The sequence below is a fragment of the Balaenoptera acutorostrata genome, chromosome 5 (genome assembly GCF_949987535.1).
Source record: "Balaenoptera acutorostrata chromosome 5, mBalAcu1.1, whole genome shotgun sequence".
In the NCBI taxonomy this organism is placed as follows: Eukaryota; Metazoa; Chordata; class Mammalia; order Artiodactyla; family Balaenopteridae; genus Balaenoptera; species Balaenoptera acutorostrata.
In genome coordinates, this window is record NC_080068.1 from 112,005,931 (window position 1) to 112,030,436 (window position 24,506).

The window sequence follows — 24,506 nt, forward strand, 5'->3', positions numbered from 1 at the left end:
TACTTAGAGCAACTTTCAGTAATTCTTCACATTCTCATCCCCATTTTCTAAAGGACACTGAATTCCCTGTTGTCACACCATAACTGGTAGAAAATACTCGCCTTTTCGCTTATAACTCTTTATGGATTAGTTTAAGACTGCTTTACCTAAGATCAGGGTTTCAACTGTGTTTGAAAATGGGACGTTATCTTCAAAATGACTGGAATCTAATATTAACATTTATGATTTCCATTTCTTTCTAGCCTTCTGCCCCCATTCGTGGGAAAGGACCAGGAATTCCATAATTGTGATTTATAGAAAGTACACTGTGAAGCTGCTGATGCCGTGCACAAAAGCAAACTTTTTCCTTCAAGAGCTAGAGTGAATATTTTAAGCTTTGCAGGCTATGGGGCTTCTGCTGCAACTACTCAACCCTGCCGAGCAGTGCAAAAACAGCCACAGACGATGCATAAGTGACTGTGGATATTTCCCAGTAAAACTTTATTTACAAGAACTGGCAGCGGGCCAGATTTGGCGTGCAGGCTGTGGTTTACCAACCTCTGAAAGACAAATGAAATTCGGGTGATGGAAGTAAGAGCACTGTAACCAAGACGCCTGGTGTGAGCAGAAGTGTGGAGGCAGGAAAGCAGATGTGTCTGAGGACGCAGAATCATCCATCTTGTCAAAGATGGATACAAAGCCTAGCACTTGATATTACGCAGAATTTTGAATGATAGGTTAGGAAGGATACTGTGTTCCAAACAGAGGTTGTGAGTTAATCAGTAATGTTGCCCAGAAAATTAGGCTAGTAGACTGTGCAGGACTGAGGTGGGGGAGGGTCAGTGGGTGGAGTGGGGAGACAGCAAAATCAGAAGACAGTGGCACAGAAACATGCTCCCGTATTTTCCATATAAAATAAACCGTCCACCAACTCTTCCATTCTCCCCACTCACTCGATCTATTCCTCCCCCAGGATACAGACAGGCTCGTCTGACCAATCACAACCTACACACTGGGAATGGGGTCACAACGGCAAAGACTGGCACTGCCTGCTCCCTCAAACCCCTCCCCAGTGCTGAGGTCACTGAGCAGCGCTCTATGTGTTACTGACTCACAGATCTACGTCATCTGACCGAAACTCCCCTAAGCTCCAGACTGTCTCTCCACCTGCCTCTTAGCACTCCACGGGCACCTCAGATCACCTCCTGCCAGCCTCCTTGCGTGCCTCTGGTCCTCCTCCACGCCCTCTGAGAGCAGGCACCACTACCCACTGCAGAGTCTTAGACTCTGGAGGACCACTGCCATCCTCCACACGCAGTGCATTGCTCTGCTCCCTAAACCTCACTAAACCCTGCTTTCTTCACTCCCCAGGCCCACACCAGCCCTTCATCCCTGCTTCACAAGACAACTGGTCTCCCCCCACAACCCCATCTAGCCTCCATCCAGCAGCCAAAGCAGGCAGGGGGAGGCAGGGAAGAAAGGAGTTGGGACAGGATGAAAATTCTGTTTTAGATACACTGTCCTGGGGGAACAGTGAAACTGGTCCTGCCCCCAGGAGCTTACAATCTAGTCAGAGGAGGAGAAGCAAACATTCACTAATCAGACAATAAATCCATGTTAGAAGGAATATACTTCCTTCAACTCCAAGAGGACGTGATTAGATCTTTGTTTTCAGAAGGTTAAGTCTGGTGACAATGTGAAGGATAAAGTGATGGAAGAAAAGAACGGGAATGGAGTCACTCCTTCAACTAATCCCTTCCTGCTCTGCCACACAGTGAGTACGAAACCCCTGCCAAATCCAAAAGGTGCTTTCCTGTTTTAAAGTCCTGACCTCTCTGCTGCCTCTGACATAAAAAAAAAAAAAGCTATGCGACTGTCTTCATAGCCTCAAGGCCTGCTAACCATGGCACCGACCTTTTCTATTTCATCTGCCTCTACGCTTTTTCTTTAGTAAAAACCATGAAACACTGAAGAAAATTTGGAGGGGGAAAAACCGCCCCAAATGCACTATCTTAATATAACTGTTTTTGGGTTTTTGCGTAGTCTCCTAGTTTTCCTCCTTATGCATACATTTTTACACAGATGCGATCAAATGTGTATGACATTTTATATTCTGCTTGGCCCATTTTGGTCTAGTCACCTGTTTCTGACATCCTGTGGTCCTCTCAGAGCCACAGAGTTCATTGCTGGGTCCTATGAAATTCTCAGAGCCATAGAGTTCATTGCTGGGTCCTATGAAATTCTTTCTTTACGTACTCATTCAGGAAACTCACCCCTGCGCCTGGATTCAATTACCATGTGCGTACAGATGGCTTCTGTTAGCTGCATCCCTAAGTCCTGACCTTCCAACTCATCAGTTACAGAGACTTATTACTAAAAACGTTTCAATAGAGGCTGCCCATTACCACCCCACCCCTCAATTCCTTCACCTTCACTTACTACCCTCACATCTCAAGCCAAAAGCAGGTCCAGCTTCTAAAACCTGCACCTTCTCCTATGCCTCATGTCTAAGTAAAGGAAGAGCCCCATACTACAGTTCGTTCCTCTCCCTCCCCTCCGGATTCCACACCATCCAGTTCAGGAGCCAACACACCATGTTAACAAGTACGGTCCGATCCCTTTCCCTCCAGCAGACGGAAGGGGAAGAAGACAGTGAAGAAGGTTCTTCTCAGGATGTGCTGATTTCTGACAGGGGAAAGAATGGCAACCATGAGTGTTTTCTGGTGGTGGGAGGAGGGTGGGCCCTGACCCCCAGGATACGTGCAGGACACGGGCTGCCTAATCTAGCGCCACGGCCACGGAACCCTGATGTGGGCTGGACCCCGGTGCTGCGCTTTCTCTTGCACCCCGAGGGGTCCGGGGACAACTGCAGCTCCCCAGCAGGGCAGCTGTGAGCAACGAATGAGCTGGTCAGCAGGGGAGTGCTGCTAACTCCTTCCCCCAGATTTCTCAGACCTGCGCTTCACTGCCCAGCCCACAGGCAGAGCCCTGGCCTGCATCCCAACAGCTAGACCCAGAATTACAACATCCGCCTGCTGTCTTCCTTTCAGCTTCTCTGAAAACTGGCCTGCATACAGCAGTAATTAATAAGTCTTCTCTTGCAGTCCTACGCAAGCTCTATTATCTGCCACTTTACCCCAAAGCTCTAAGTACAGGCATTTCTGATTTTCCCCAAATCAATACAGTAGCTGAACAAGAGGGTCCTGACGATCGCTCTAGCGTTGCTGGGAGGCAGGCTGGGGTGCACGCACGCTATGTTTTTGTGGGAGTTTTTTGAAGAGAGTCAGAAATGAGAAAGAGTTTGATCCCCCTCCTCCCTCGGGACTGTCATTTCTTTTACTTAAACTGCTCATGGTGGGGGGGAATCAACAAGACAGGGCTAGGCTACTTGAGTAAATATGAATAGACTAGAATTTTTCACCAACAGGCACTCTCATACCCCAAAGTACGGCAGCAAGTTGTTTTTCTTTCTCAGGACTAGAAATGCTTTCAAATTGAAGTGAAAAATAATGTTGGATATAAAGCTTTTTTGCCAGCTGGACTCTGTACTGCCTGTTCTCCATTCCCCTTCCTGTCCAGCCCTGTCTCGTGCCTCTGTGTGCGTGTGCACACGTGCACGTGCGTGCGTGTTTGGGCGTGGGAGTGCTGTACTCCTGCCTCCATATGGGAGACATCAGTAGGCAACCAGAGGACGGAGGACAAAAGTCTTGCCCCAGTAGCATCCTGCTTCAGCGCTGTGATTACAGCGGGGTCTACACCCCAGACAACTAGCTCCTGCTCGGCAGCCCCTTGCCACAGCTCCAGCTCCTCTTACCCCACTTCAGAAACAATGCTGCCTTCTGATGCCCTGTCAGGAATGGTAATACTACCCCAGATTGCCAGTCCCCAGATACCTCATCGTTCCTTGGCGGTTCCCTTAGCCCTGACCGCCCATCTTTAAATACTCACGTTGTTAGATAATGTTCACAGCCTCATCTGAGTGTGCCTTGACCTGACTGACAAGAGGCTCCATCACCCAATCTCAGATTACAGCATCTCCAGCCCACTGCCGCGTATGGGCAAGAAAGCCCAGTGCCTTCAGAGGCAAACAATCTGCTTCCACCTCGGCTTTCTCAGGCATCTGTTGTTCCCAACTTTGCCTAATATATCCATCTACTGTCTCTATCCATTCATTTAAAATACAGTCTGTGGTTCAACAACTTGACAAAGCTTTCTCAGATTTATTCAACACTGTGCTACCACATACTAGCTTGAAAGAAATGTCAGCGTTTCCCTTTGTAACCCAGCAGGACACCAGTACTCTGTGTGTAATAAACACTAACTGGCTCTTACTTGGCTTAAGTGAAATTCAGTCTTTCTTTCCAGGATAGTGGTCAATCATCGGTGGTTCAAAGCACTTGCCATCTGGAACCGTGCCACCTTGCAATCACTGACGTGGGTATTAAAGACCTCTCAATCCTTCCAGCTACAGAATGGTCTAGAAACAGCAAAACTGATCATATCAATGTGCACAGGACAACAACCCACACAGGGTAATCAAAGATTACCTAATATTCCCTAAGATGAGGGAAGGAGAAGGAGGGAGAGGTAAGAAAAGAAACCCTAAGTAAAAGAAAAAAAATATTCCCTGTTTTCTCTCCCTTGAACTATGATTTGTACACAAGAGTAGATGACTTGTTATTGGCTTCCAGAAAGAGTGAATAAGAACTATAAAGGGACCTCCTCAGTCTGTTGCTTATTTGCCTTAGTCTAAAATGGAAAAGTAAACAAAATAACACTCCATCATCTTTTTTGCTGGATTTAAGGCTAATAACCAGCTCTCAGCTACTTTAAACAAAGTTGCAATCACTCATTATGCAACAAATCCTCTAAATGATTTAAAATGTTTGGTACACAAGGAAGAATGTAAAACAGACGTAATATAAAGTCTTGGATTATGAATGATAATTTCTTGATAAGACCCCTCAACAGTGCTAAAAATTTATTTAGTAACACGAATTCCAGATATAAATTATTTTGAAAACAAATTAACGTAAGCAAGGAGGTCTCAGCAAGTCCTCAGCGAAACATGTTCCTGTTCACCAGAAAAAAAGAGAGAAGTCTACACATATTAAACTATCAGATGCTTCTGGATGCAAATAAACGAAGACCCAACTAGAAGTGTCTCATACAACTCAAACATGCATTAGGTCTTTGAATAACAAATCTGGATACAGAGGACCCAAGGGCTGGATCAGAAACTCAAACAGTGTAAGATTCTTATGGATTCTCATGGTACAAAACGGCTACCAGAGCTCCAAACATTGCACCCTTACATGACAGCATCCAAAGCAGGAGGAAGAGGAAGGATGGGAAAGGATAACTTTTTGTCCTAAACCAGATTCTTTTCAGGAAGGAAAACCTTTCCCAGAAGCCCCACTTGCTTACATCTCAAAGGTCAAAACTGACTTACACACGGACCTTTGAGTCGCACACTGACGAAAGAGAATGCGGCACCATCACTGACTTATAGCAGTCACGATACAGTTCACGATACAGTCCTCTATGACTGGGCCCAAAACGTGTTAGCAAGAAAGAAGAAAACAAACTGCTGTAGAAGCAAGCACCAAGTGTAATATTCGGAGAAATTCCTGCACAAGTAGTTTAAGCCAAATATGTGCTTCAAATTCAGAGGAGAGGAATAAAATTCAGAAGGAGGAATGGGGTACTACACTATCAAATACCGTAAGGGGGCCAAGCAAAAAATGTGCGTGAACGAGGCAGGCTGGCGGGGACTGTGGAGCTCTGAAGAGTGTGTGTCCATCTCAGGCCTCCAGTTCTTGATCCCTTTCACATCACTTCAAATATCAGCTAATTACGATGCAGCTTAAGAAAAAACAGATACTCTTTCTCTTCCCTTTACTTGTATACCCTTTACTTACTGGTAAAACTAGCTTCCAACTCACGTAACAGAAATAATGACACCTTAACCTCTTACTGTGTGCCAGGTACTGTTACGGTGCCTAACCATCTTAGCTCATTTCACTTCTTAAAAATAAAATCCTACGTGTCAGGTACCATCACTGTCCTCATCTGTACAACTAGGGAACTGAGCCTTAGAGAGGAAACCCCTTTCCCCACAACCACATGACTTGTAAGTGGTAAAGTAGCGGGCAGTGTGCACACAGGACTCTAAATGACTACCAAGGATCTGAGAGGTCACAGAACCTAAACACAACTGATGAAATGGGAGCTCCTGCCCAGATTCTGGAGTCACTTGGGAAGGCGGGCTTCTGGTTAATAAATACGGCTGGGTAGCCAGGTAGTTCCTTAAAAGGCATCCATATCCACCTGACTTTTCTCAGCTGTATCTCCTCAATTTGTAAACAGAAGATATTTTAAAAAGCAGCACCAATGCTTAGTGTTTAACCATTTCTGTACTGGGTGAGAATTCACTAGCAGCATGATTGTAGGAGGCTTCAAATTCTTCAGACCTTAAAAAACAGCCTCCCAAAATCTACAGCGAATGCTGTGGCAGGCACCAGGAATTTGCAAGTGTGGGTGCACCAGTGTAAACACATCATTTACCTACTTTTGTGTAAAAGATCTGCTAATCACAGATGTCTAATATAAAAATCCCTGTCCTGGGGCACTTTCTAAGACAGTATTATAAAGAACAGTTTCTACAAACTCTCTATATTTACTGCTCCATTTCATCCTAATCCAGAAATCTGAAATCATTATTAACCTACTCTTCAACAACTTTTTCTGTTATTTGTTGACTGTCTCTCACTTCTACACCATAAACCCCTGTCTTATTTATTTATGAATCCTCAGCACTTGGTACTCTGGCATATAAAGATGCAAAACAAACACTTGCTGAATGAATAGCAAATGTGATATTGCTGTTCTATTATTTTCTGCAGTGGTACATTCCACTCCAATAAGACATTCTGGGATATAAAGCACATTGATATGAGTGAACTACACAGGTTGATTCAGATTGACTACCTTTCCTTACATATTCCATTACTAACTAAATTTATCTTTACTCCTCATTCTGTCTTACATTTTAGCAAGCATTGGAAAAAATCTTCAAGAACCTCCCCATCAAGGAGAAACTCCAAGTAGTCCCATGTTAGATAATTAGGTCCATGTCTTACCTGCATTCATATCTTTAAACTTCTGTTTTAGCTCAGTAGGAGTAAAACGATACTGATCAAGACCATCATTCCAATAAATTCGGTCCAAGACTTGAAGATCTCCTCCAATCAGCCAATCTCCTTGTTCCATAACCATCTAATGGCAAGAGAAAGAAAATAATTTTTTTTTAACAGGAACCAATATCAAAATAAGTAAGAACATTTCTCTCATGCAAGCTAAAATATACCTGTAAACTACTCTCATCTTAAGGTCAATGGTAAATCTGTTTGGTTTATCAACTGAACTGGCATTAGAGATGCTGTAGAATTAGAATATATTTTATAATTTTGCAAAGGATTTGTGACGCAGCTATTATATTTGCATATGAAACGCAAACAAAATCAAAATGAATAATTACGACTTTTTTAAGTAACCAAAACATTCTTTTCATTGCTGTTGTATGTTGATTAACAGAAAAGTGTGTAAGCCTGGGTCATCCTGCCCTCTTGTGTTCTCCAATCCTAAACTTTTGAGCAATTAAAGTAATGATGATGGAGCTGAACACAAATTCATGCCTTCCAATCTCCACACCACCTCAAATTTCTTTCGGCTTCACTCGGGTCCTTTCTCTGCATCTGAGAGGAGAAGATATACCCTCTAGGACCCGTTCATTTTTGCAATGCAGCTCAAGCTCTTCCTCCACTGCTTCAACTTACCTGCTAACAATGCACCTCAACTGCGTAGTCACTTCCTGCCTGGTCTCCCTCACTAGTAGGTCTCTGCCCATCCACCAAACCACTCATTCAACAAATATTCACTGAGGACTGGTATGTGTCAGGGCCTGTGCTAGGCACTGGGAAATACAGCAGAAAACGAGAGAGAAAGATCTTACTCCAATGGAGCTTATATTTTAGTGGGCGAGACAGAGGAGAAACCAGAGAAGTATCAGCTAGTGATAAACGTTGCAGAGAAAACAAACAGGGCACTGGAACACGGTGTCCAGGGAGTAGAGTGAATGGCATTTAAGAGAAAGGAGTTAGTAAATGCCTCTCTGAGGAAGGTGACATTTAACCTGAGATGATGAAAAGGAACTCATCACGGAGGTAAAGTAGTTCATGCAGACGGACACCAAGTGCAAAGTCCTGGCGCAGAAACACGTTTCTGTCTTTGAGGAACAGAAAGAAAGCTAATGTGGCTAGAAGGTCAGAAAGGCCAAAGCAAGGAGAGGGGCAGCGGTAGTGGAAGAGATTGTGGAAGAAGGCCAGGGCCGGATCCCACAGGGCCTCACAGGTTTTATTCTGATTACAATGAGCAGCCACTGGAGAGTTTTAAAGGGGGCAGTGATATGTTCAGATCTATATTTTTAAAAGACTCACTCTGGCTGCACTAAGGAGAATGGATTTCAGTGGGTATGACAGGAAGCAGGACTCCAGCCAGGAGACCGGGAGGGCGTGGCCGGTACCAGGGGGGCATGGGGCTGGAAGAGGGACACCCTGCTCTAGACCACCCGGCTGGCTTCTTAAATCACCACGTCGTTTGTGACCCTGTCAAATCTGCCTGCCACCTCTCTGTTCCTAGGAAGGCAGAGCAGCACAGGGGAAAGAGCACAGAAGACCTAAGACAGACTCTAATCCTGACACCTCACAGGTACCTCTGCAGCTCTGGGCAAGTTGAACCCACTCTAAGACTCCTCAGAATAAAGGAAATAACCTTGTCTACTTCTAAGGGTCACTGTAAGGGCTGAAAAGCAGAAACGTGGTTGAAAAGCATAAATACATGTAAATTGTTATTATGACTGAACAAAATTTTAATACCTTGGAGTAGAAATTGAAGCCCAAGGTCCTCTCTCCCGCTCGACCACCAACTATCTCTCAAACGCACCGAGTCTTTGCTCCTCCGGCTCCAGAAACTTGGAAAGCTGTTTCTTACAGTTCCCTCCTATCCAAATCCTACTGGTCCCTCAAGGCTGCACACCAAGTACTAACTAACCTAAGAAGTCTTACAGACTGCTCGAAATGAAAGTGGCACACAATATAAACAGCATTCACATATGTTCAGTGATTAAAAAATGTCTCCTCCAATGAATTCATATAAAAAGTACTCTCTAGTGGTAGGGATTACATAGTACGTGAAGCTCTACATAAACCAGTAATGACTTTCTGCTAAGGATTATGGAAGATGGCTTTAAAGCCCAAGGTCTTGGATTCAAATCAGACCCTCATCCCAACCATAAGCTGCGTAACTTTGGCCAAGAACATATATTCCCCCATAAAGTCTCAATTTATCCATGTGTAAGATGGAAATGCCACCCATCCTATAGGTCTGCTATGTGGTTCAAAAAATTTACATAAGCATGGTTTGTAAACTATGTTATTTGTTATTAATAACTGTAAATTTTAATGCTGAAGGAATGTCTGACACCACCATTATTTTATAAAATAATATATCTGCCGGTTTTTTAAGTTTATCACTTTTTTGTCCTACATAAGACAATGAAATGAAATTTAGCACACTTCCATGATCTAAACAGATGCTATATAAAGTTTCTAGGTAAAGCTACTAAAATTTCACTTAGTTTCTTTTCTTTTCTTTTTTTTTTTTTTGGCTGTACCATGCAGCTTGCAGGATCTTAGTTCCCCGACCAGGGGTCCAATCAGGGCTCTGGCAGTGAAAGCTCTGAGTCTAACTACTGCACCGCCAGGGAACTCCTTCGCTTAGTTTCTTTTATTAAAGTTCAAAGTCTACTTTAAAACTAATGACAGAAATGTGACTTCAGTGATAACATTTCACATATAATACATAAAATACATGAGGCCCTTCGGGGAGACTAAAAATTTCACTGCTTTCATACCAGAAACACAATGTTCAATTAAAAGCCCAGATTAGATAAAATCACCCAGCGTGGGTTCCCATAGCACCCTGCCATCACATCCTACCTGTAAGTACAAGATCAATGTCTGTGCCCACCACCAGACAGCATGCCCCAAGCATATAAAGATTGCCCTGCCGTGCACATCAGCCCTATATACCCAGCACTAGCACCTAGCTCAGTGCCTGGTGTACAGCAGATGTTTAAAAAATATTTGCTGAATATTTATGTGGACCAAACGACAAGACCATATGCTTATCACACTAAGTTCCAGCCTTGATTCTGCAAAATATTAACAGTTCCAGTGGCATAGTTGATATACAGGTAATGCCTCACAATTCAGCACAAACATTATTGGCAAATCAAGATAAAATGCGGCAAGGTTGACTCAGGACCTTGATGTAGGGGTGGTTCTTGCATGTTGTTCCCCACTGCCTGGCACAGCGCTCCTCCTTCCTGTGCTCAAAAAACTCTGGATTGCGAAGAATAGCCACGCGGCGGCCCTCGTACATCAGAGCAAAAGCCGTGCAGCCGTCCAGCCTCTCTTTATCTTCCTGAGTAGCAGTCAGAACTATCGGTACTGACAAGTTAATGACACCCCCTGCAGGGCACAAAAGAACATAAAGCACACAGCTTGCATTACTCAGCGGGGGGCCTCGCATCTACCTTTCACACTTCAGTAGACACTCTTCAAATAATAAAAGATTTATTGCTCCAGTGACAGTGTTCCACTGGTACCTGGCACAGAAAAGCAGGGAGAGAACAAGCAACAAACCCAGAGTTGAAAAAAAAACAAAACAGCAAAAATTAAGAACATCAACATTGTGTGTAGCAATACTCCTCACAACCACTCATGAAACTGTCTTTTGGGGGTTAGAATCACAGAAGTTTAAGAAACTGTTGAGTAAGGAAGAATCAGCTGGTAAAGCCTAACGTCACCAAAAATATATGAGTAAGATAAAGAATTATGCTTCGGGGCCTTTACAGGAAAAATATTATAACTGATACTGCTGACAACTATATTTTGAGTGGCAAGTTGGTTAAGTAACTTGAGTATACTTGGTATACCTGGATATCCTTGAGAGAGGAAGACGAAAACACTCAAAAAGTTTTTTGTTTTTTTGTTTTTTAATCAGAATGGAACTGAGGCCAGCTATCACTGGTCAAGAAACAAAGGGAGTAAATAATCAGTGGCTCCATTTAAACCAAAATATGTTGCCAGTGAGACCAAAGGCACATTCTCAGTTCCCAACCTTTCAAGCTCTGAAAGTGTTTTTTTTCTTTCCTATTCGTCATGTGCAAGTTAGAAAAATAAAATACACTCTCAAATTCATATGTGGATATTATTTACGTATCAAAGAGAAACCACACTTTTTGGGAAATCATGGTATGCCTTCTTTGGGCAAAAGACGTCAACAAAATCAATGATAACAGTTTGGCTGTTTTAAAATTACCACCATAAGGTGGAGTTCAAAATGGAAAATTAATAGGTAGATTTACACCACACCCAAGACTAAGTCATTACTAAGGAGGCAGTCCACAAAGACTTTACCATTATTTCCAAGGAAGAAAATCAAAAAGTAAAATTTAATTCTTTTTTTTTTTTTTTAATTTATTTATTTATTTATTTATTTTTGGCTGTGTGGGTCTTCATTTCTGTGCGAGGGCTTTCTCCGGTTGCGGCGAGCGGGGACCACTCTTCATCGCGGTGCACGGGTCTCTCACTGTCGTGGCCTCTCCCGTTGCGGAGCACAGGCTCCAGACGCGCAGGCTCAGTAGTTGTGGCTCACGGGCTTAGTTGCTCCGCGGCATGTGGGATCTTCCCAGACCAGGGCTCGAACCCGTGTCCCCTGCATTGGCAGGCAGATTCTCAACCACTGCGCCACCAGGGAAGCCCAAAATTTAATTCTTATGTTAAAGGTTCTTGAGAACAATGAGTAGGGATTACATTTTCTAGTATCTATTTTACTCCCCAGTCAAAAGAAGTTATAACACAGAAGAACATGGTTGCAACTCTGCAGGGTTCTATGACTTTTTTTTTTAATTGAAGTATTATAGTTGACGTACAATATTATGTTCGTTTCAGACGTACAGCATAGTGATTCAACATTTAAACATATTAAGAAATGATCACCATGATAAGTCTAGTAACCATCTGTCACCATACAAAATTATTACCATATTATTCCTTATGCTGTATATTATATACCTGTGACTTATTTATTTTATAACTGGAAGTTTATACACCTCTTAATCCCCTTCCCCTATTTAGCCTACCCCCACCCCTTCTGGCAACCACCAGTTTGGTCCCTGTATCTACAAGTCTGTTTTTGTTTTGTTTGTTCTTTTGTTTTTTTTTTGTTTTTTTTAAAATTTTATTTATTTGTTTATTTAATTTCAGCTGTGTTGGGTCTTCGTTTCTGTACGAGCTTTCTCTAGCTGCGGCGAGCGGGGGCCACTCTTCATCGCGGTGTGCGGGCCTCTCACTATTGCGGCCTCTCTTGTTGTGGAGCACAGGCTCCAGACGCACAGGCTCAGTAGTTGTGGCTTACAGGCCCAGTTGCTCTGCAGCATGTGGGATCTTCCCGGACCAGGGCTCGAACCCGTGTCCTCTGCATTGGCAGGGAGATTCTCAACCACTGCACCACCAGGGAAGCCCCTGTTTTGTTTTTTAAATTCCATATATAAGTGAAATCATATGGTATCTGTCTTTCTCTGTTTGACTTATTTCACTTAGCATAATACCCTTCAGGTCCATCCATGTTGCAGCAAATGGCAAAAGTTCATTGTTTTTTATGGCTGCATAGTATTCCATTGTGTATATATATGTATACATATGTATATATATATGTATACATATGTATGTATGTACCACATCTTCTTTATCCATTCACCTATTGATGGGCACTTAGGTTGCTTCCATATCTTGGTAATTGTAAATAATGCTGCAATGAACATATGGGAACATGTATCTTCTCTAGTTAGTGTTTTTGTTTTCTTCACGTAAATACCCAGAAGTGGAATTGCTGGATCATACGGCATAGTTCTTTAACATTTAGCAATATTTTCTTTATTGTAGTAAATTAATCTTACCAACAGTACACAAAGTTTAAGGTAGCTGGAATGTAATTACAATACCCTAAATATCAACTTCTTTGGCAATTTTTTTTTTTTTTTAGTGTTTTAAAAGAGTAGGAAGAACCATCCTTTTAACCACCTATTTCAGGACTCCTTAACTTGGGACTCCCTGATTCCTTGTTAGAACACCTGGCTTAAGCAAGCATGGGCTTCAGCACAGCACAATTAGTACGTATGTACACTTCCTGGGGAGAGGCTTTTTACCGTGATCAGGTGGATATGACATAGGGAAACTGTATTTGTTTCTTAAATCCATTTTCAGTCCTAATCCCCAGGTTGTCCTTCTCCCCCTGCAATAAATCACAATCAAGAAAACTAAAAATGGAAAGATCTCATGATACATTTAAAATATTCAGTACTGATATAATTTAGTCTTTAAGTGCTATCTCCATTAAGATGTTACCAGTACTCTCTATAAATAGTGATGAATCCCTGCAACTGTGTGCTTTCTTTTCCATACTCAATGTACTTGAATATAAAATGTCTTACCATCCAGAAGACAATCGAAATGAAGACACTGCAAGTACTCCCTCTCTCTCATAAAGCCATTCAGCGGGGTTGCCCAACCTTCTGCCAAAACCTGCACCCACTGCATATCCACCTAGTAAATGAGACAGTAAAGAAAAATGCTCTATTTCATGTACTGATGAACAAAAGCATTAATGGCTTTTTGGAGTTTAATTTTGAAAGCAATGGAAATGAACTTCTCAAGAATGTTTATAGATTATACAACTCTAATAAACAATAAGGGCACTAGGAAAGTATGTATTTTTCTTAATAAATTTGAATAACATTAGGCTTCCCAACATTTCTAATAAGAATAGCATCTCTTAAACCAGTGGTCCTCAAACTTCAATATGTATTAAGAAACCTCTGGAAGGCTTGTTAAATGAAGACTGCTCCACCCCCCAGTTTCTGATTTAGCTGGTTTGCTGGGGCACAAGGATTTGTATTTTTAACAGGTGCCCAGAAAATGCTAACAAATGATGGTCTGGAAACTATACTCTGACAACCACTGTCCTGAACTAAAACAAACTTTAGATAAAAATATTTACCAAAAAAAAATCCCTCACCAATGACAGAGTACCCTTCATTTTACAAACACTATATTATTTCTTGAACTTTAAGATTTCTAGTAGATCCCATCAGAATATTAAAGAATTGATGAATTAACGCAAGCTGGACATGCTCATTTTTTAACTGTGTGTGTGTGTGTGTGTGTGTGTGTGTGTGTGTGTGTGTGTGTGTGTGTGTGTGTGTCTATGGAGCAGTGATTCTCATATGAGAAAAGATAAAGCACCTGGCCAAGAGGTGTGCATTATGATGTGACTTACCATGTATTCCCAAAGTATTAGGTTGGCATGTTCCACTGAAAAATCAAATAATGGTAAAGCATTCCCCTCCTTCAATTCACAGGAAAAAATTATCTTCATGCACCAAATTGTTTCAATTTCAAGTTCTCCTCTTACTAATTTTTCCTAAACCTTTGACAATGGCCACTATTCTTCTCTACTGGAATCTAATTCTAGATGGTATCTATTATAGACTGAATGTTTATGTCCCCCTGAAAATATGTTGAAGCCCTAACCCCCAATGTGAATGTATTTGAAGATCGGTCCCCGAAGAGGTGATAAATAAATGAGGCCATAAGTGTGGGTCCCAACCCAATAGGTCTGGCGCCCTCATAAGAGACAGAGACACCAGAGCTCCCACGGACACCCTGTGAGGATAAGGTGAGAAGGCGTCTGACAGCAAGTCAGCAAGGGGGCCTCGCCAGGAACCAAATCAGCCAGCACCTGGATCTCGGACTTTCTAACTTACTGAACTATGGGAAAATAAACTTCTGCTGTTTAAGCCATCCAGGGTATGGTATTTGTTATGGCAGCCTAGCATACATTATATGATGTAACCTAATTTTTTAAATTAATTACTTTGCATACTGCTGTGCAAAGAACAAACCACCGTATTGAAAAAAAGATCACATTTAGAAAAAGCTGCTGTCTTTCTGGGTTATAGAGTCTAACTGACCTGGATTCATATGCGTTCATTCTCAGTTTCGTTCTCTCTCTCCCCTTCCCTCCTCCCTGCCCTGGGTGTGTGTGTGTGTGTGCGTGTGCGTGCGTGTTCTCATTCATTTGATGCACAGTCTGTCAGTGACAGAATCTGTTGTTCCTTTGCAAAGTCAGCTTTGAGTGGCTCTGCTCTCCACCTCTCCCCTCTCTCTGCTCCCCTGCAGCATGTCTTAGCTTCTGGTCAGAAACCCAATCACACGAATCACCGAGATAATGTACTCCTATCAGGAATTTGAGTAAGTCTTTGAAGAGTCTTCCTCCGACCTCAGAAGGGTTGGGGGTTTATTTTTCTTTCTCCTTACTTGCACGTTTGGCACCTCCCTGGGTGTCCGGGGTTTTTACTATATTAAAAGAAAGGCTGGGAAATTCTAGTCCTGGTCCACGTTCTTATTCCTAAATCTCTCCATTTTTAAAGTATATCTGAATGACACAATTTAAAATTCTCTAAGATTCAAAAGTGATAAATTATAGTCGCCACTGTCATATCTAGTTTAACTAAGCAGTTTTTTATTGGGAAAAACACCTTATGATATTATTAGAGCTAAGATACACAACAGAATTATTCTTCACAATATAAGAAAGGGAAGGTCAGGGTTTTGACAAGGGATTAGGAAACATGTTTAAAGGAAAAAAATGTTCATTTTAATTATTTAATTATTAAAGGTTTTTAACCTTTTAGAACCCATTCCTTCTGATAAGCCTAAAAATCTTACATAATCTTTGTTCTTTGATATTTCATAATAAATAAATATTATGACTAAAATGAAATCAAAGCCATGGTAATTTGGAAATATGGTTTTATAAATTAAACATATTTCCCATCCCTGGGAATCGTGATATACACAACTACCACTACCCACCCACACCGTCAAACACAAAACTAAAATCACAAATGCTACAGACTAACAACTATACATAAGGTCAAATCACTCAGTAGGAAAAGGAACAAAGCACTCACTTTATTAATTTTCAATGCTGGTAATGTTTCTGCATCTGTTTTTGCCAAATGAAGTTTATTTTCTGGCACATACAGTTCTTTCACTTCGTAAGAGGCATCCACAGGTACAATATCCTATACATCCACAAAAGTACAGTTAAATGTTTGATTCAACAATTCAGCTTTCTCCAAAGGGTATCTTAATGAAGAAAATCAACATTTCAAAATGAGACTTAAAAAACGACGTGTAAGAGAGGGATTTAATGCTGTACCTCCCAATCAATTTTCCTAATGACTGTTGGTCTACTTGCAAGCAGGTAACATCCCACATGCAAGACTTCATTAATCATAATCTCTCACTATCTAGTGAGACAGAAATTCCTGGAATGTGCCACATATGTCAAGATCAGGCAACTGCAAAGAAGAGGTGACCTCAAGTAAGGGGTCATGATAAAATAATTTGGAAACAAAGAAATAAACAAAAAAAGCACTCTAAACATAGCCATTATTTTCTGTAACATATTATAAAACCATTTCATTCCAGCTTCCACATGCATCTTTGTCACCAGTGTCACTAAAGCCACCTTCTTAGTCATGTAACACAGTATTCCAGAGCACGTCAGCTCTACTCCCACCACTGCAGTCTGAGAAACAGCACTCTCTGATGTCTTACGAAATGCAGTCCGGAAATTTTAACCAAACTCCTAGTACTCATTTATATCACATTGGGACAGTGCTTTTTCTCATTTATCCCACAAGTACCTATTTGTAATTACCACAAACTTATATACTGCTCTTATACACTGCTCATCCAGTGACCTTTACAAGGTCTATTCACACTTGTCATACACCCAGGAATAATTAGTAAATGTGTTTTTTGGGGTTTTCCTTTTTTTTCTTTTTTCTTTTTTGGCTGCACCGCACAGCATGCAGGATCTTAGTTCCCTGACCAGGAATCAAACCGGCGCCCCCTGCAGTGGAAGAGCAGAGTCTTTTTTTTTTTTTTTTTTAACATCTTTATTGGAGTATAATTGCTTTACAATGGTGTGTTAGTTTCTGCTTCATAACAAAGTGAATCAGCTATACATATGAAGGGCAGAGTCTTAACCACTGGACCACCAGGGAAATCCTACTAAATGTGTTTAATTACTTTAAAATTTTCCAGTCAAATCAATCAAGTAATCTCTATAAGCATACAAAACTGGCACTGATTAAGGGTTTTTCATATGTATCCAAGCAATAATTTCTTATGCAAAATAAATTAATTCTCAAGAGAATGAGAAGACAAGCCACAGACTGAGACAAAATATCTGAAAAAGGACTATTACCCAAAATATACAAAGAACTCTTAAAACTCAACAGTAAGAAAAGAACCCTATTAGAAAATGGGCCAGAGACCTGAACAGACAACTCACAAAAAAGATATACAGATGACAAATAAGTATATGAAATGATACTCTACATCATATATCATCAAGGAGATACAATTTAAAACAGCAATGAGATACCACTATTAGAATATACTTATTAGAATGACCAAAATCCAAAACACTGACCACATCAAATGCTGACAAGGATGCGGAGCAACAGGAACTCTCATTCACTGGTGGTGTGAATGCAAAATGGTACAGCTGCTTTAGAAGACAATCTGGTGATTTCTTACAAAGCTAAACATACTCTCACCAAATAATCCAGCCACCATGCTCCTTGGTATTTACCCAAATGAGGTGAAAACTTACATCCACCTGCACACAGATGTTTATAGCAGCCTTACTCATAACTGCCAAAACTTGAGAAGAACCAAGAAGTCCTTTAGTAGATGAATGGATAAACTGTGGTGCATCCAGACAATGGAATATTAATTATTCAGCACTAAGAAGAAATGAGCTATCAAGCCATGAAAAGACATGGAGAAAATTTAAATGCAGACTACTAAGTAAAAGAAGCCCATTTGAAAAGGCAAAACTATGGAGACAGTAAAAACATCAGTGGTTGCCCAGGGTTACAGGGGAGGGGAGAAGGGATGAATAGGAAGAACACAGGGCATTTTCTAGGGCAGTGCAACTATTCTCCATGATACTACAATGGTGTATAAATGTCATTACACATTTGTCAAAACCCACAGAAGGTTCAACGCTACTGTAAACTATGAACTATGGATGGTAGCAATGTGTCAATGTAGGTTCATCAATGATAACAAAGGTACCACTCTGGTGAGGGATGCTGATAGCAGGATAAGCCGTGTGTGGCAGGGAGGGGACATGGGAGTTCATTCTGTATACTTTCCACTCAAGTTTTGCTGTGAACCTGAAGCTGCTCTGAAAAATAAAACCCATTTTAAAAAAATGCATAACAACAGAAAAAGTAATTCACAATGAATATTAATGGAAGAACCAGGTGTTTAAGGACAATACCTACTACTTTTACCGAGGAAAAAGTTTGGCAAGAAACTTCAACTTACATTTGGACTTTCATTAATATCTTCAGTAGTGGAAAAAAGCAGAGTCAGATATGGGTCTCAAAGCTAGACGACCTCATGAAAGCCTGAGTGCTACCACTCAGGCAGTCCGTATGGGTTCTGAGAATCTAGAAAGAATTATTCTACTACATTTTTCTGATACTCTGTTCCCTCAAAGATGGAACAGCACTGGGCTTCCCTGGTGGCGCAGTGGTTGAGAATCTGCCTGCTAATGCAGGGGACACGGGTTCGAGCCCTGGTCTGGGAAGATCCCACATGCCACGGAGCAGCTGGGCCCGTGAGCCACAACTACTGAGCCTGCGCGTCTGGAGCCTGTGCCCCGCAACGGGAGGGGCCGCAATAGTGAAAGGCCCGCGCACCGCGATGAAGAGCAGTCCCCACACCGCGATGAAGAGTGGCCCCCACTTGCCGCAACTAGAGAAAGCCCTCGCACGAACCGAAGACCCAACACAGCCAAAAATAAATAAATAAATAAATAAAGTAGCTATAAAAAAAATTAAAAAAAAAAAAAAAAAAAAAAAAAAGATGGAACAGCACTGGCTAAATCATGTGCCAAAATCAAGCTCCTCCTACCAGTAAATTTAAGGCCTCTGATCTTTCTCATGAGAAACCCAAGAATGAATAAGAAGAGTAAACATGAAGGAAAAAAGAAAGAAATAATAAAATTAAAAGACGTAAATAAAGAAGCACTGCTTACTACCATACCACGTTCAGCTAGCTCTCTGGAGGTCCTTTGTCCTTTGAGCATCCCACTACTCATGGGAAAGTAGAAAGTGTGTGTTAAGCACAAACTCTGCACAGCACAGGACACTTCACAAACCTTCCAGACCTCCTTCTGCAATTAAGCCTGCAGTAGGTACCCACAGCAGAAGACTATTTATTGTATTTACTAACGGTAAACACTACATGAGGGCATCAAAGAATAATGATGAAGGAAGAGACACAGCTTCCACCGGCTGCCTCAATTTTCTCTTTGTAGATGTAAATACTATACAATCTTGTAAAGACTCTTTTTTAAATCTAGCAAGAGAAAGAGCTTAAGGTAGTCCATTCTGTACCTTCTAACTCCAGGAATTATTTTTAATACATTTATTTTAAATTATAAAACAGCCATAAAGAGAATGTGGAAAGGAGAAAAACCCATCACCCTATATATGGCTATTATTGTCATTTCTGTATATTCCCCTCCAAGCGTTTTTCACCCGTGGGCATTACAGGGCAACTGGTAGTTTCAGCATTTTTTACAAAGGCTATTACTCCATCAACCAGAAAACAAAAATTCAGAATCAACTTTTCCCAGAACAGTATGATGTGCATTAAGTGAACTGCACACACTCCCTATATGTTCAATTAGCTTCTTGGACATGTAAAGCTCTGAAAGGTACCTTGAGGAACACACATTTTTGTAAAGTAAAGAATTTAAGTCCTCCACACTAGGAACAAATGCTAAATCAAATTACACAAAAAGTCAGGCATTCATTAGGGCTTTTGTGAGAAAGAGTATGGTAAAGTTTCACAAAACACACTTGAAATTAAATATCTGCATTAATCACAAAACATTAGAGATACAACATTTTCAAAACCAAAAAGAGCTACAAGAAAGCAACACAGGTCTATAGGTCAGTTATTTCTGATTTTTGTACTTAAGACCTGAGTTCAGATTCTAACAGTGCAACCTTGAGCGGGTTATCTAACATTTCTCACCTTGTCTCCGTCTCAGCTGTTTAACAACACTGCCACCAAAAAGTGTGTGTGTGTGTGTGTGTGTGTGTGTGTGTGTGTGTGTGTAGTTACAGGGCTGCTGTGACAAATGACTTAAAGTATGTAAACTGCAGGGCTCCCGTTTACTGGATGCTATCAACAATACCAGCAATGTTCTAAGGGCTTCACGTGAATTAATTCATTTAATTTTCATGCAATCCTACCTATGAAAGTAGAAGAAACTATTGCTATCCTCCTTTTATAGATGAGGAAATTAAGGCTCAGGAGAGGTTAATAACTTGCCCCAAATCCCTGTTGTACTGTGTTCCAACGTGCTTACCACACAAATAAATACTCAATAAATAACAGTTATAGTGTGCTTGCTACATGCCAGGAACTGTTCTAAGCACTCTACATTTATTAATAGAATCCTCAGTACAATTCTGAGACAGGTACTATTTTTATTTCCCATTTCACAGATGAGAGAATTGAAGCCAGGGAAATCAGGTTATTTTTTCCAAGGTCGTACAGTTAATTGATAAGTGTTGGAACTGGGATTCCAACTCAGGTCCCAACACTATTCTCCTCCAAATAAAAAAACAAATTTTTAAAAATAAAAATTAAAAGAAAAGCCTTTACTGTTTTTCCCATAAAACTAAGTTATGAAACATTTTGCCACATAAATTGTCCTTAGTTTACTTTCATGATTTTATTAAACATTTACAATTCCCAGGGTTTCTGGTCAGCGTGTGATCTTTCTGTGTTAATAAAGTCCTAGACAAAAGTAAAGATATTCAACATTTCAGTTACATCTCAACATTTCTATTAATAACAAGTGAACGATTTTCAACCAACTTTCTCAAACTCCATCACTGTGAATAAATTGAAAACCTCCACTTCTACCACTTGAGACCCCTTAGAACTTTGAAAACCAGAATCACAGTCTGGGAATAAATGACACAGGAACTCCAGGGAAGAGAAGAATTTCACTGATACAAACAACTCTACGTAAAGCTTTCTTTGCCATCTCTGAAGCCTATATTATTTTGTGAGGATGAGATGCCTTTTTTGTGATGGGTGTTAACTACTCTCCCCCACCCCCCCCATTTACCACTAATAGCTGTCAACAATCTTGGAGGGTCAGAGGAGCGCATCCAACAGACTAAATCTTCTGATCTCTGTTGGACGCAACAGGGCATTTTTAGCTGGTTTCCTAAGCCGTCATCACTAGAGTCAGCTCACAAATACTAATGAATAGCAGCAGTGCACACTGCCCACTGTAATGCTCCCAGCACAAGGCTGGGTGTGTCTCCGCCTTGCCTCCACCCTGGAATCCCCCCTTCTGTAGAACGCCACGACACTGGAGTGTACGCTCAGGTATGTGAATCTGCTCCCACTGAAGAGACTCTGTTCAAAGTAAGAACTGAGAACCAACAAATGTTTCTATACATCGTGTCTATTTCCTTCCAACCACACCCTAAGTTAAAAAACAAACGTACAGTTTGTGAGCAAATCCAAGAGAAATAGTTTGAACATGAAAGAGTGGTATCTATATTATAAATCCAACCAAATTATTTTTTTAATGTCCTGTACACTAATAATGCCATAGCTTTAGGATGAATGCATTGTTAGTAATGTGCTGCTTTGTATGCACGAACATAGAGGCTATAATCACTTTTTTTTTAAAATTTTTATTGGCCATGCCACATGGCTTGCAGGATCTTTGTTCCCCAACCAGGGTTCAAACCCGTGCCCCCTGCAGTGAAAGTGTGGAGTCCAAACAACTGGACCGCCAGGGAATTCCCCTGTAATCACTTTCTTTTCAAAAAGGAAGGAAGTCGTTTGAGAAAATAATTTTAAATTACATAAAATTTTATTGTTTAATATTTATAATTAAAATTTTATTAAAATTATTTAAGTATAAAATTGTTTTCATTACAAGCATGTCACAAAATTCTTCCCTTTTCAAAATTCACACCCTGCAATTATTTTAAAGTGAATTTTAACCTCACAACTTAGATATAAAATTCTTCTGATATCTAACCAATGGCAAAATAAAGGTTCAAGAGGTTGCTACTGTTTTTCTCTTCTAAAAAGGTACATAAAGTGAGCACTTTTGGAATTAACACAAACATAGCAGGAGCCAACAGGAACATGGAACACGTACTCAGAGGGAGCGAGTTCTCTGTGGATTGGACATGTAGAGAGAAGAGAACTATCAGGAAGACAAAAAGTTTTTAAAATGCAGACACAGCCAGTTCCTAGCACATTCTACTGACAAATATTTTTCCTTTCCAAAACCACTACTGAACATCTAAAAGAGTCAAAACCACCTCAAAGTGAGACAAGAGATCTGGACAACAGAACATGAAGTCCCTGCCACATGAGCTATCCATTTTAGTTGGGATTCATTCGGATTCCCAGAGACACAGTCAGCTGTTAGAAAATAATGTGTTCTTCTGAAACCTGTACAAATAAAACCCTTTATTTCAGGAAATTTCCTTTAAAACAAAAATAGATCACAAGCCAGGTCAGAAACAAGTGTTCATATACCTAACCCCTTACTTCCAGTTTTAAGAGCTCCATAGTCACCAAGCATTTAAGGGTAGAGAGGAAACAGGGGTGCTCCTGGGAGTTCTCCTGAGTAGGGGCTCAGTAAACAAGTCACATGCTACCATTAATGAGATAGGTCTAGAAATATTTTAAAATTTAATTTTAAAATGTAACATGGATACTCAAAACTTTTGCTTTTTTTTTTTTTTTTTTTTGCTTGACTGACTAAATACAATCTAAGACCTAACATATGTTGTATCCATATCTTTGTTCAAAGAGAAAATTGTTTGTTTTTTCCTGGAAACTGGCCAGCAGAAGAAACAACATTCACTACCTGAAAATAGTAGTTCTTGCCTTCTCTTTTTAATCTTCCTAAAGAACTGTGAAAAAGTTAATAAACACAGTGACTTCACATTTTAAATTTTTCCTTAAGTATTTTCTGAACTTTTTCTTGAGCCAAATCTCAACAGATTTGAACACTAGAGCTCAATCATATTTTTATGAAACTATTAAATTTCTATTATCTAAGCTACATGCATCCAAAGCATGAACACCAACGACATACTGGCATAACTTTAAAACTGAGCTGCAAAGTCTGGTTTTACATGCAGTATAAAACCCATTTAGAGCACTAAACCACCATTTCATAAGAAGACAAACCTTTAAATAATTTATAGCACTACTAAATCTAGAGTTCCTAGTAGATTTAAAAACAGTATTTAAAATATCACTTTAGATTAAAACCATCAGCAAGAAGCCTACTTCTTTATGTCATAACCCGCCAAGTTAAAATGCAATACCAGCAGGCCATCTAGTGACCATTCAAGGGTTAGGAAAAAACTTAAATAAAAAACCCTCAGTATTTTCCAGTGTCTTCTATCTTCTTGAATAAAAATGTGCCAACTGAAGCATACTGAGAAAATAAAGATGCTCTGACAAAATACTGAGAAATTAAGTATTTATTTAAATGACCACACTGCCTATACCAATTATACTACATAAGCCAGATCAAAAGAGAAATAAGACAATCCAGAGATGATAGAACCAAAATACCCATCATCCTAAAATACCCACTGTAAACCACACTAAAAATATTTTTTCTTGGACAGTGAAAATCAATTCCATATCTTAATAATGATAAAATTTCATATTCTAAGGCAAATCAAGGAAAATTTAAACATGAAAAATTTTCACTGCCCTTTGACCTCTCTCCCCTCTACTGTGCATTGTGTATCTGCATTATGTATTGGCCTAACTCTCCCCACTAGCAGAAATTCATGTTCAATCATAAAAAGCAATGTTCTCCTAGCACCAACAAGACAACTCCTTAAAAGATAACATTCCTTCTTGGGGACTTCCCTGGTTGGAGCAGTGGTTAAGAATCCGCCTGTCAATGCAGGGGACACGGGTTCGAGCCCTGGTCTGGGAAGATTCCACATGCCACAGAGCAACTAAGCCCGTGTGCCACAACTAATGAGCCTGCCCTCTAGAGCCCGCGAGCCACAACTACTGAGCCCGCGAGCCACAACTACTGAAGCCCACGCACCTAGAGCCTGTGCTCCTCAACAGGAGAAGCCACCATGAGAAGCCTGAGCACCGCAACGAAGAGTAGCCCCCACTCGCCGCAACTAGAGAAAGCCCACACACAGCAACAAA

The 24,506-nt window shown here is 40.7% G+C and overlaps 1 protein-coding gene across 3 annotated transcripts in view; it reads right to left on the reverse strand.

The window, feature by feature from the left end:
• PAPSS1 (3'-phosphoadenosine 5'-phosphosulfate synthase 1) overlaps positions 1-24,506 on the reverse strand; it is a 111,098-nt gene that overhangs the window by 39,351 nt on the left and 47,241 nt on the right. For all 3 annotated transcript variants that reach the window (XM_007191000.2, XM_057547015.1, XM_057547016.1), the window contains 4 exons: positions 16,139-16,252; positions 13,598-13,709; positions 10,366-10,571; positions 7,122-7,257 (listed from right to left, as the gene is read on the reverse strand). In XM_007191000.2, the coding sequence (XP_007191062.2) occupies positions 7,122-7,257; positions 10,366-10,571; positions 13,598-13,709; positions 16,139-16,252 (568 nt within the window). The remainder of the gene's footprint in view (positions 1-7,121; positions 7,258-10,365; positions 10,572-13,597; positions 13,710-16,138; positions 16,253-24,506) is intronic.